This window comes from Pempheris klunzingeri, chromosome 2, assembly GCF_042242105.1.
Source record: "Pempheris klunzingeri isolate RE-2024b chromosome 2, fPemKlu1.hap1, whole genome shotgun sequence".
Lineage (NCBI taxonomy): Eukaryota > Metazoa > Chordata > Actinopteri > Acropomatiformes > Pempheridae > Pempheris > Pempheris klunzingeri.
This window is the reverse complement of record NC_092013.1, coordinates 13,556,836-13,570,770: the sequence shown is the minus strand read 5'-3', so window position 1 is coordinate 13,570,770 and position 13,935 is coordinate 13,556,836. Positions and strand designations below refer to the sequence as shown.

At 40.9% G+C, this 13,935-nt stretch overlaps 1 protein-coding gene across 1 annotated transcript in view; it reads right to left on the bottom strand.

The window, feature by feature from the left end:
* The window catches only part of LOC139209111 (guanine nucleotide-binding protein G(i) subunit alpha-2), a 41,654-nt gene extending 28,914 nt beyond the window's left edge, over positions 1-12,740 (bottom strand). The window contains exon 1 of the mRNA XM_070838786.1: positions 12,537-12,740. Within this exon, the coding sequence (XP_070694887.1) occupies positions 12,537-12,654 (118 nt within the window). The 5' untranslated portion in view covers positions 12,655-12,740. The remainder of the gene's footprint in view (positions 1-12,536) is intronic.
* Positions 12,741-13,935: the final 1,195 nt, after the last annotated feature.

Here is a 13,935-nt window from a genome sequence, read left to right as displayed (position 1 = left end):
TACAACAACCGCATTGGAACAAATTAACTTTAACATTGGTGGTAATGAAGTCTACTGTAATGTTAAATTAACACAAAACAAAGCTTGAAAATGTAACCACAAACAAGAGTATAACTCTTCAGCATAAGTAACAGCAGAAAAAAAAACAACAAATAAGTAATGACTGCTCTGCAGACAACATGATTAAGAAACTGGTAGAAACAATGAGTTTTAGCTCACGTACCAAGCTTAATCTACAGATAAACAGATGGACGATAGACTGAATGAGTAAACAAATATCCATTTCACATTTCTGTCTCAAGTCGGATGCATTTCATAATCTAGAGGAATACTATCTTGTTAATGACATTCAAAACCTTTGACCCCTGCAGTGGACAGTTATGAATTGCTGCCAAATCTGGATCCAACCAAATTAGGTCTCCCACAAGAACTGTCAAACAATCTAGAGCAATTAAAAAATGTTCATCACCATTTTATATTTATAACATCTGGAGAGAGAGCAACAGAGCAGATCTTACATAGATAGAATATTCCACTAAGACAAACACAGGCTTACTCATCCCTGCTCTGAGCTACAGATGCTGGCAATGCTTGCGTTTTTAGACCAAGACGGAGAATTTCTATTTGTTTTTATTATATATATATTTATTAAGATCAGACTAATCAGCCATTACCAACAACCATAAACTGATGTCACTCACCATTGTCTGCTAAACAGTAACATCACTGAAGTGAACTTGAGTCACTGTGCCACAGGTTTTTCTTCGGAGTGTTATAATTTAGTGTGATGCTTGACAGAGGAATGTTCATGGAGAATTAAACCACACTGCCTTTGAGAAACTGTATCATGTTGTCTGTTTTTAGTATCAGTCCAAGAAGATTTGCTAAGACATTTTAATGACTTTTGTTTCATCACCTAGTATCATTAATATCAAAAACAACAACAACAAGAACTTCATATTATCCATTAAGTGCAGAAGATTTTGAGACGTAGAACAATTGATGTCTGGTATAATTTCATTAAAGTGAAAAAAGATGCAGATAACCTCCAAGATGAGTGAAGTGAGTTAAAAAAAAGTTTAAATATACATGAATGGGCCACTAGAGGGAACCGCAACTAGTAATGTACTTATTTGTACAGTTGTTTTGAGTAGTTGGTAAATTGTTATGGGCAACATGTTAGCAAACAGTTGCCTATTCCCAGATCCAACAGGCCCAACGCAATATTAGCATTCATTTGGGGTCAGACTTCTGGCCACCTGATAAATGTAAGTCTGTTATTCACTCTCCTTTTAGTTTAGTTTTTGGTCACCACCACCTCAACTTTTTACAAGCATGAACCAAAATAGTAAAGTTAGGGCCTTAAAACCAAAACAAAGAAATAAAAGATGCATAGGGCAAGAGGCAGGGTATACCCTGGACCAGACAACCATTCATGCTGACACACCTATGGGCAATTTAGAGTCACCAATTAAGCAAACCTGCATGTCTTTGGACTGTTGGTGGAAGCCGGAGTACGCAGATAAAACTCCACACAGAAAGACTCCTTCAGGATCCTGAGACCTTCTTGCTGTGAGGCGACAGTGCTAACCACCGCACCACCATGCTGCCATGAATGATTCCTCCTGGTTATCCCTCCTCTCAGTAGTTTTCCACTCACCTGCCAGCCACTCCCCCTAATCAGCAAACTCCCACCACCTGTTCCACTCAGTATGCCAGTATTCAAGCCTTCACCACTCACTCACTTACTGCTAGATTGTTCTTTAATGCAAGACGCTCCAGCACTCATTCCTAGACTGATTGCCTGTTGCTGACCCGGCCTGTTCCAGTAATCACCTCAGCCTTTTCTATTTCTGATCGCGAGTTTTGTTCCTGCCCTACCTGGATCCTGTCTGCTCGTGGCTCCCTGGCTTTTGGCTCCTTCGATTCCCTGGGCTGGTTTCCTGATGCTCCGATTCTCCCTCTGCCTGCTCCCTTCCTTGTTCGTCTGTCTCACCCAGTGCTCACCTGGTTCCGTACCCACTGCTTCACCAAGCTCTGCTCCGGCTGCAGTCCTCGCGGTACCACCAGCTCCCATTGAACTGTACTCTCAGTGTGAGTTCTCCTTCCTCACTCCACTAACCATCTCACCGATCTAGCTTCACCAGGTGGAGTCCTGGGGCGTCCTCCAAAGGAAAAGAGACCCCAAAACCAGGCTGCATTTGGTTTCTTGCCAAGCGTAGAAAAGGGTCTTCTCACTGACACTGTGTGCTGCATTTGGGTCTGAAACGCTCACGTTACAGAACTTTAACAGACGCTTTCATGAAATGAAATTTATCATTAGTTAAAATAAACTGGGGATCCTCAGGTTTTGTTTTTTTCCCCATGATGGCGTTATAGAGAAGTTAAAACATTTAACTCCATTCTCTGGAAAGACTAAATGTGAGCTCTACTCAAAAGAAACTGATACCCTGTGGTGCCAGGAATTATTCAGGTCACCATCAGGTGATGCGTACTGATTCTAATCTTCATACACACAGACAGTAACACTTTCACCAGGTAATCAGAGGTATTAAAGCTGGAGGATTATTCTCTCAGCAGTGAGATTCAACTTTTAATGACTTAAAAAATCTCTGAAAGATTATTTTCAAGCTGTTTTGACAGAGGCCAACCTTTGCCTGCCTGGCAAAACATCACCGTCTGTTACCTCTGTAGCAATCCTTTTTGTTTGAACAGCTCTCTAAAATGTCTCAACTAGTGTTAAGTATTGACTTGTTTTACACTAAAATATGATCACTGAAAGCATTTTGGTGCCTGCTGTTTTTGCAGAATGAAGAGGATTAAAAAAAGGGTATCATTCAGTATGGATATAACCATGGCAACTAGGCAGAGAGAAATGGAGACAGGACTGGTTCATCTTTACTAGAATCACTGTGCTTACTAAGTATTCAACTTCATTCACCAAAACTCAATATACTTAATTCACCCATAATGACACTTTCTGGTACAAATGCACAAGCATAAATATCAGGAAACCAAGCTTTTACAAGGTTTACATGTCAGGCCTTGACAAAATTAGTTTAACTGATTATTCATAGTGCCTTTAACCAGGAAAAAGCACCATCATAGTGCCTCTGCGATGACGGTGCAATAAAACACTATCACCAACACAGTAGTACTCCTGGGTTTTTGAGTTTTCTTTACACTCTTGAAGGGTTTAGGTCTGGTCTACTATGTAAAGTGGGCCTGTGAGGCCATGCTAATTAACTTGGTATTAAAACTGGCTATATTTTCATTATAACTGCTGACCTGCTTATGACTTGCAGTACAACAAATGCATTTTGTATCCCCTGGTTAGTGCTCTGATATGCAAGCGGTCAAACTATTGTATATTTCATGAATTTCTGATTGTGTGTCTAGAGGGGGTTGGGGGTTGATAGCTGTGCCAGTAATCAACTAGGAGTCAAATCAATGTGTGACCTTGAATGCTGCAATATGGAGCTTCAACTTGATCCACTCTGCGTCAGGGCCTCTGATCATAAATGCTATTGAATGAACATTGCTGCTGAGTAGACATTTCAAGCTGCAAAGCTACCGTGTTGCTGCACTCCACTGGGTAGATCTCAAAACCTTTCAGCGGCTGATGTAGGTGATGTAAGCTAATTGCTCCTCCAAAAATGTCAGGAAACGGGGAGGACTTGCTCCTTCAACAATGGAGCTGCCAAATTTCTGGAGGTTTAACAAATGCCAAAATACCTCTCCATACAGCAGGTGCTCTGTAATGAGGTGGCAACACTCATATTGTTCCATAGTCCTCACCACTGAACTGCTGAAAAGACGCATCATTTGTTCACTGTGGGGAAAAGAAAGTTATCTTCTAGACAATGCTTCTATTGTCTAAATAAATCTGCATCTTTGAAGTTTTCGCCCATCACTGCAGACACCCAGAGGTTTCATTTCCAGTGGCGGTACCTCCAGCTTGTTCATGTGTTCATTTGAACAGAATCATCTGTGTTCATGGGTGCAAAGGCAGCACAGCTCTCGTTTTTGTTACTGCACCTGTTTGATGAAAAAATCCAGTGTCGGCAAACCGGTCTAAATTGCCACAAGGGGACACTAGTCTGTGATTGTTCATAATTTACCCTCTATTGGCATGAATGACTTTTGGACCTGGCCTGTGGTACCAAGAAGATGCATTTAATAAATTACACTGCATTACATTTAGGTAAGCCGGTTTTGGGCCAATGTTATTGTCTGCTACTTATGCAGAACATAGTGAAATATAGCGATTCTACTTTAATGATATCATATCGCACTTTCAGGGTTTTGTGGCTGGTTTTTGTAATATATCCACCCAGTCAACTGTCTCCCTCTGAAGCAAACCTGACAGGTAGGAAAGCACTGACAGCCAACCAAAAGAAATGTGAGTGGACAGAGAGGTCTGATTGTACCACTGAACAAATTCAGGTAACAATGAAAACAGGAATGTTTGTGTTGGGGTTCATAAATCAAATCTGATCACACTGACATTTCATGCGGCCCACTGCCCTTTAAAGTGCTCTGGCATCTTTTCAGCTGCAATTACTTACTTGTGCGCATTTGCAGAGAGAGCAGAGAATCATCTCCAGAGGGAACATTGTTAACGAAGAACAAAAATCTGGAAAGCTGATTACGATTATGACGCCAATTATTCCATTAATCAATTAAGTTACTGGAAAATAAGTTGAAAACAACTTCAATACATGATTTAAAACAAGTGAATCAATTATCAAGCAAATATGCCAGTGGTTTTCCGCTTTTCTCTGTTTTATGTTATTTTAAATTGAAAGTGTTTTTTGGATTTTTGTTGTGGATTTTGGATTGCAGGCTGGACAAAAGACAATGTGTAGACAGCATCTTAAATGCTGTGACTTTGTAATTTGCATTTTTCATATTGAGTTTATAGTCTACACAATGAACAGATTAGTTGCAAAAATATCCAGGAAAGTAATCGCAAGTTGCATTTTATCTAAATGTATGAATTTTGCATTTCAGTGCTGTATATCTGGTTATATTCAAAGTCTCTGACTAGCGTTCTTACACCTCATGTGCTTGCCACCTCAAGTTTTATTATTTACAACTTCCTAAATATTTGATGCTGACAAATTGTCTTTTTTGAGTCTAAATTAAAATAGAGAATCTTTAATGTTTTAATTTCATTTGGCCTGATTTTTTTTCCCCAGATAATTGATTTATAAATATCTTGAGCAAAGCCTGGTTTCCCCATTATTCTCTGGCTCCACCATCTATTATCTCTATCTCTTAACTCAATCCTTCATCAAACTGACAAGGTTTTTGCAAGACCAATTAAGAGGTCAAGGTCATACCAAGTTACATCCAGCGCCTCCTATGTCATCTGGCTTTGAAGTCAAGTGTAACTAATGTGAGTGGATTGATGTTGACACAGGTAACATCTTGATGAGTCTCGGTCCTAACGAGACTTTGCCACCTGCTGAGACACTCTTCACCTACTGTACAGGAAAGCATGAGTAGAATATGAAAAGACGACAGGGGAACGAGATAACAGAAGCGTCCTAAATTATAAATGGGGCTGATAATGGAAATATGATTGGAAAATGAAAGATGGGTACGGATCAGGTTTGTCATCTGCACCATGCAGAGGATGAGGATTGAGAATGGACTTCGGAACGGACTATTATTTTGCATATAGTTGCATGCTGTGATAAATATGTTGGTTAATTAAACACAGCTCTCATCGAAAACTTCCATTATAACTTCAAAGAAAACTGCTGGATAACAACTGCAGGTATCACAACGTGAGCAGATACATTTTCACCTACTGTGGCAACAGAAAATGCAGAACATATTCTAAATTACTCCGAAATCACATTAAGGCCTGAAGGATTTGTCTTATTTCACTCTATTCCATACACACAATCCAGCACCATGAGGATAAACTATGGAGAAGTTGCAGTGAGTAAGCAGAAAGCAGGAACCTTGGCAGAGACCACCGAGAGCAACTTTCAAAATGTGTCACGTAAAAGGGAGATTTTCAATGTCAGTACCTATGAACTTTCACAGTATATTTGAGAAAGATGCAGTGTAATGCTCTAGCACTAAAGGATTATACAGTTATTTTATGTGATAAATCACATGACTTTTTGCATTTTTGTCTTCTAATTGTGCTACAATTTTCTCTTTCTTGCTCTTTTCCTGTTTGATAAGCATGGCAACCCATGAACAGAGAATCAAATGACTGATGTGAAAGGAGCCACTAGCAGTGACAAACCCTTTAAGCTTCTTTTTATGTTTGCTGTTTTGGTTTATGTGCCGTGCTGTATATGCTTGAGCACCACCACAGCATGGCAGACAAAGTTAGCTAGAGCTATCAAAGGAACTCAAACATCTAGAGAGCTAAAAGCTCGGATATGGTCATAAGGGGGATTTATAATTGTGTTAACAAGTTACAGCGTAGCTTTGGAGTCTACATATATAGCTGCTATAGCTAAGCTGTAGCTGCGAGTTTCACGGGGGGAAAGATACTGCATGAAGTAAAAGGGTAAGGTGCATGTTGTTGTCTTAAACCAATAGGAAATTGGTTGTCGTAGTTTTGCTGCTGATCTGGCTCGCTGAGCAACACCGTCAGCAGTTGGAGCTGTAGAGGTGATGATGACTCATGGAGGCAATTAAGGTACTAATTCAGATACCCCTTGTTCTAGGGGTCGTAACTGAGTCAAATCTGGACACAGAGGCAGAGATAGTAGTCGTATTTTTAGGTTTAGTCTAAAAACAGCTTTACACTCTGATGGATGTCATTACCTCCAATGTTTATCACGAACTGTTCCATAAATCCGCTTACAAATCATAGAAAAAAGATGCCCCTTAATCCTCTAGAACCTGCCTGAGATCTTCTTCTGTGTCAAAGTAATCTGGTGCCAGTCATGGTCACATTGCATTGGAACTGCTATTCATTAATTCAGCATACTGTTAATGGTGTTCATTGGCCAAACGTGAAGAAATACATGCTAAATATATATTATATATATAATATAGGCTCAATTTGTAACCCACTGCATAACTCACTGACTCTATGGTAGCATTTTACTTCAGTTTTCGTCCCCAGAAGCATTACTGGAACAGTAGGTCCTAAATTTAAATAAATGAATCTCCCTGTAGAGAAGCAGGGCAAAGATTAATAATTGAAGTGACAAAAATCCATTAATATTAACTTCGTTCGTGTTGCACAATCAACATTTATACATCTTTACATGTCTAAGTCTCAGAACATCAGCAGGGTTCATTTATTCCCCAAACACTTGACTCTCTCCTCCATCCATTCATACACAAATGTATTATGTGGCAGCATATATGCTTAGAATTAGTACAGTATGAACCTGAGACAAAGCACTGGCACAGTAATGTGCATGTTAATCCTGTAATGGACAGTCCAGGAAGCTGCTCTGCCTTTTACCCACAGGCTGCAGTGACTCTATATGTAAGTAGGCTGTACGTAGGGGGCAATCATTCAATGTAAAATGTAACATACACATCAATATGAAGTGTTCTATTGTGCAAAACATTTTCATTTATGATTGATTGATTGAAAAAAATATCTGTCTGTGTCTGTGTGAAATGCCCTTTTAACAAGAAGTTCTAAACCACTATCCTGCCTCAGGATGTATTCAGAAGTCACTTTGAACTATATCAAGCACTGACACATGTACACTCTGCCTTATATAGACACACATTATCATTATCATTCACCGACCCCCACCCTCCCCTTGCTCTCTCTCTCTCTCTCTCTCACACACACACACAGCCTTAAAGATGTGCCCTGCTTCTGATCATTAGTCCGCTGTGACCCTGAGCCAAAAGCCTCTTCATTAAGAAAAATCCTTATATCGCCTCTGATAATTTATGAGTAGAGGTCACTCTTTAATGCTGCTACCAAAAATAATCTTTATTAGGGAATTTGTTGGACATTTTTCATGTTCTTCACATAAAAAAGTCAACACAAACACTCCGTGTAAAAACTGTATCCTCAGTGTGACTGCCGTGAGGATCCGTTTCTTGCTGGTTCAGCACATAAATACACAAGCATTTATTGAGGACTTAGTGGTATTCAGCAGAGACATGACTAACAGTACATAAGTATATTCTTTCAGTTTGTGGGTACTTGTGAAGTTGTCATCTCTGGATGGACAGTCTCACCCTGAGCCCTTCCCTCTGTCATGAGAAGTGAGTCATGTCTGTGAAGCACTATTATTATCGTCTGCCTGGGGTGGGAATTAGAGATAAGCTGCAGTGGAGGCTGATTTAAAGGAGGTTCAAAGGAATTAGGTTTGAAAAAATTAAAAGTATGTCCTCAGTTCACAGTCAAACATTTTTGAAAATGTTTGACAGGGAAACTGAAACTGTCCCTCTGAAACTGCCCCTTAGGATACTTATTAAATGTGAAATAACCCTCTGATTACCTGTAACAACGTTGTTTGTAATTTGGATATCATTTATGTGACGAATAATAGCTGCAATGCTACATGTGCTGAAATGACAATTATTTATGATTGTAAGTAATTATAATAATTGACCTAAACCTGGTCATCACAATACATTCTATCATTAATCATAACAGGGAAAATTGTAACAAATCATTTTGTAGCCAAGTTTGATCATATTGCTGCTGCATAGTGTAACAACACCAAACCCAACTGCAACTTTTCTTCACTGATTTCTTAGGGCTGCACTGCTTTGTATTCACAATAGTGTCACCACTCTTATGCAGTCAGGACCTGAAGACACACAAGTTAGAACAGCTATGCTCCTCCTTCGAAACACAACAGTTTCTCATTACCGTATGACAGTTGGCATGGACATGTTTGTGATAAGGGATGCACCTCATAGTAACTGGCTGTTTCTCATCCCAAACCCAATTCCAACTTCTTTCAGCTCCCCCCTGATTGATGAAGGCATACGTGTGGGCTGAGGGGACTGCGGGTACGACTCAGTGCTGGGAAAAAATACTGCATACTACTCTGCACGTTATCTGGGGGGGAAAAAAACAATGTACTGTTGAGTGCATTTACATTACATACTATATATTTAATGCCTACTTTTATTTATAGCTGTTCATCTGAAAAGATGCTTGAACCGAGCAAAGCTGCAGTAAAGACGTGTAGTGCATAAAAATATATATATGACGATATATATCTATCATTAAATATGAGCAGTGTATCAACAAAGGCTAAAGCAGCGATGCAGCGCTAGTGTTTTAATAATAATACTGCAATTTACATATCACTTCTAATGTCTTCATTAGACAACTATTACTTGGAAAGCCCCACAACCAATTTCAGGATTGGTGAATGATCAGCTGTTGTTTTTCTTCTGAATTCATACGTGCCCAAACCGACACACTTGAATAAGCTATTTACAAGGTCTACATAATAACATAAAATTATTAAAGTTAACAACTGGGAAATACTGATGTTCCAAAATGATTCATCACTATGTGTATGCATCTGTCTTTGTGTGTAAGACGTCCAGCACTCATGACCCTCTCTTCCTGAGCCGTTGCATCACAGATTTATGCAACACGAGTTTTTGTTCCTGGTTCCAGTTCTGATAACGTGCCCTCTGGTCTAGTCGGTTACACAGAGAGGTCTCGAGGATGGTGCAACATGGTGCAATCAGTGTTTTCTCACAACACTGAGAGAGGCGACAGACGAGCTTCCTATGGACCTGAGTTTTTCTCTTTAGCCCTGTGCTAAAATATAAGTATCAGGCCAGCCAGCTAGAGGACGCGTGAAAGTTCTTTATGTCTGGAAACAGCTCAACAAAATGTTCATCATCTTTGCTCTCCTCTACAAATTTGTTCCTCACCGCTCACTTCTAGTCCTCACTGACGCTTACTGAGACCTGGTACATAAATCAGACACCACAGAAGTAATCTGGTTGATTTTGCACTTTGTGTCCTGAGCAACATTATCTGCAAAGACAGAACTTGCTTATTCTCCCAAAAAAAAGAAAAAAGGGGAACAGGCTTTTTAGTTCCTCTAAGAATTCTTGATGATGGAGACAAAAAAAAGGCTCAGTTGAATGCCGCAAACCCATTAAAAATGTTGATGCACCCCTTTCATGCTTCAGTAGCTACCATCAAGTGACTCATGTTCTCTTTGCCAGAACAAGTCGGTATTTTCTCATAGTCAAACCAGACAAATACAAACATTATGTCATCTACATTGTGTCCTTGTCTCAGCCTTAAAGTAAAAAGTCAACAAGCAGCAACCTACATGTTCTTATTGATATCAGTAGATGGCCACTTCGGATGAATGTCACATTATCTTCATTAATTTTGTTGGTCCATACCATGATGGAGGTTAAATACTGGCGTGGTAGTGCAAACTAAAAAAACTATAGTGATTTTATTGTGTTTATTCTCAGAGAAGCTTCACAGGAACGAGAACATGCTTCTCCCAGTGTCACCAAAAAGGCTGTGACTGCTTTATCCCAGTTTGTTAAAGGAACAGTTTCACATTTTGAGAACTGTTAGCTTAACGTAGCATTAAGACTGGAAACAGCGAGTCTGGCTCCTAAGGTAACAAAATTCACCTATTAGCACCTCGAGAGCTCACTAATGAACACATTGTATCTTGTATTATATTTGTTTAATCTCTCAAAAAGCCTATAACTGACAAATTGTGGCTTTATAGGGGTGTTATGTGTGGGACTATGTGTAGGACTATTTCTTGGCCAGGAGTGCAGTGACTTCTTTAAGTCGCCGCTGGTTGCCTGGCAACTTCACTGTGGTGACAACAATCCAGGAAGTAGCTGCGCATGCCCCCCAAAAAAACCAGTCCCACACATAAATGACAATACTTATTCAAAATCGGTGTGGTTGAATTCCTGTGAACTTTCTTAAACATGTCAATGTGACTCTTCAATCATTGCTTTTTTTTACTTTACTTTACAACCCGGACGCTTGACGTTTTCCCAAAAGAGGGTCAATGTCAAAATGTCCTCCAAGAAAAAGGCCCATTTCAGAAATACTGTTACCTCCAAGACCTGCACCTCTTGTTCTTTTCTTTATGCTTTTAAAACTATGTTTTGCTAAATTAACTGCTGTTACTTTGGCTGGTCACTCACAATCACTGTAAATCAACCATCACCTTATAACCACTGTACCAACAGCTCAGTGCATCAAAGATGTGCATCTCATTTGCAAGTGTGTGAAGAAGGGCAGTGACAGCATTCATCAGTTTAGAGAGGAGAGGAAAAAAAGGTGAGACCTGCCGTCAAGATATTCCAGGTTTAACAGCTGCTTTTTGCACCTGTGGGAAATGCTTCAGTAAACAGAAGCTTTTATCTAATTCATTAAGCTTCTGGTCTTCAGATAATTACTGATAATTCTCTCTATAGCTGATAATTAAAGAGCGAGTTTGAGCACAGCCAAAACACCTCCGTATCTTTTCATCTTCACGTTATCAAAACTTAACAAGTAGAAATCCTGCAGCTCTTCAGCAATTAGCTGGATCCCATCATCTATTAACAGCTTGTCACAGCAGGAGAAGACCCGTTCAACTCCACCTACACCCACACCCACCTCCCTCACTATCCAGCACACACACACACACACACACACACACACACACACACACACAAACACACACACACACACACACGCACACTTTGTATTTCAGATTGTATTTCAGGTCAATTGTCAGTTGAGTTGTGTGCACATTTAAATGATAAGGAGGAAAACAAGTCAAAAGCAAGATGATGGCAAACAAAAGCAGCTGAACTGGATAAGAGGGAAAGTGAGAATATGGTAGTGAGTGGGAGGGTGTGACTGTTTCAGTATGTGTGTGTGTGTGTGTGTGTGTGTGCAAGAGTGAATGGCAGGGGAAAGAGGACAATGTGTAATTTTTCAGCTCCAGAATCAATTCAATAAAAACTGCTTTTTTCACCCGCTGTTGTCAGGAAACAAAAAGGGATTGTTTTTTGCTGCATTTCTCCGTAACTGATGTGTACTGAAGAGTGGTGCTGAAGTGCTCCAGTCCACAGGTTTGATATATTGAATTAAGCTTTCTGGGCAGAACGCCAGCTCGGAGCTCTGAGAAGCTGTGCAGCATGTTGACATGATGATATCTGACTTATCTCCAAGTATAGGGACACTTGTGCTGGCTAATTAATAACACAGTTACAGGCTGTGTTTCGCTGTGACTATTGGAAACATGGGCGCTGAAATGGCCTCGATTCTCTGCTGTAGCTAATATGATTTGCACAGGCTATTTGGAGGAACTCTGGGTGGGTTGATGGCCCTCTGGGATAGTTTAGGACATATACTTTACATCTACTTGCACGTACAGAGATCATTTTTCCTTTGATCATATTTTAGGACAGTCTAATGTTGAGCTGCTGGGTTACTGATCAGATCATGTTTTAATGTTTCATCAGGTTATTTTACTCTCTAACTGTGGACATGTTTCTTATCTGCAGCAACAAACATCCCTCTTAGTTTCTTTATATAACCTGAGAATCAATCACCAGCTGTGACCTACCTAATAAAAGCAGTTTGACTTCTCTGGCTGCCTTCTCTCCGTCCTCTCGGAGGTTTTTGTCAATCATCTTTGACCTCTCCGCGGCAGCCTTATCCTCGGCGCTTACCGTACAGCCCATGGCTCCAAACGCAGGGGCGCACCGACCACTTGTGCAAACAAAAAGAGGCTTCAATGCTGATGGTCTCGGCGCGCCAGAGGATGCCGAGAATAACGATGGAGCAGCTCCTGCGTCCAGCACTGCCTTGTAGAGAGAGGAGGGGGGTGGGGGAGAAAAGCGCCGATCCCAGAGTTTCTAGCCACGCGTAAAAAGTCAGAGCTCCTGCGCTCCTGTTCAACTAGCAGCTCAGAGATGAAGCAGATGCAGCCAAATCATTCGGTGACACCGAGTCTCAGGTTGTTACCGCTGGTCCATGTCGAAGCGCTCAGAGCCCTCTGCCCCGCATCCATCCACAGGCTCTCCTCGCTAGTCTCGTCGGCCCGGTGAGCTCCGCGTCCCTCTGCTGCTGCTGCTGCTGCTGCTGCTGCTGCTGCAGTCCCGCTCGGCGCCCAATTAGGCTCCTCAGATATTCCTACAACCAGACTGGAAGTGGGCGACCAGTCGCGGCGACGTCACTTGGACAACTTGTCGCGGTAGTCCAATTAAAGCAGGTGAGCTCCCCACTGTGGCTTGTGTGGTAACCAATTAGAGGGGGAGCCAGCGAGGCGTGATTTGGGGAGTGTGGTGTGCAGACTGCAGTGGGCGCTGTGCCAGCATCGATCCTCCGCGCCTCTGATGGATGCAGCCTCTCAGACGACAAAGCACAGCGTCACACAGCAGCCTGAGCGGCTCTCTGGGACTGACTGAAGTGTGCAGGGGAGGATTTGTCTTTGCACGGTTGCAGGGCGGGCTGTTAAGGTCGCTAAAGGCTCTTTGTACCCCATGATTATGAAATAGGCCTACCTTGGCACATAATGAGACTGATAGAAGAGCTGGTTGACAGCGCCCCCACGTGGACAGAAGTGAACATCTTCTCTAGTAGCTGACAACGGGCTTTATATCCTGTAATGTAATAAATATAATAACAATGATAATAATAATAAGAAGAGGAAAATGCCTATACGTACCACCTTTCACCTTTCACGCAAAGAGAAAATGCAGAATAATTAAACACTTAAAATAGTACGTTTAAAAAGCATTTTTACATGGCACAGAGCATGATTGGATGTTAATAAACGTAACTATGCCATGCAATGCACCCGTGTGGAAGCATCTGCAATTGTTCTTTCCCCACTCATTAAAATATTAAAAGTACATTTAAAAAGGAGATAAGTAAGAAAAACATTCAAAACAGAAAAGAAAACACAAGATATCACAACAGTAACTACTGTTGGTATCATTTAAAAAATGATCCCACATTAA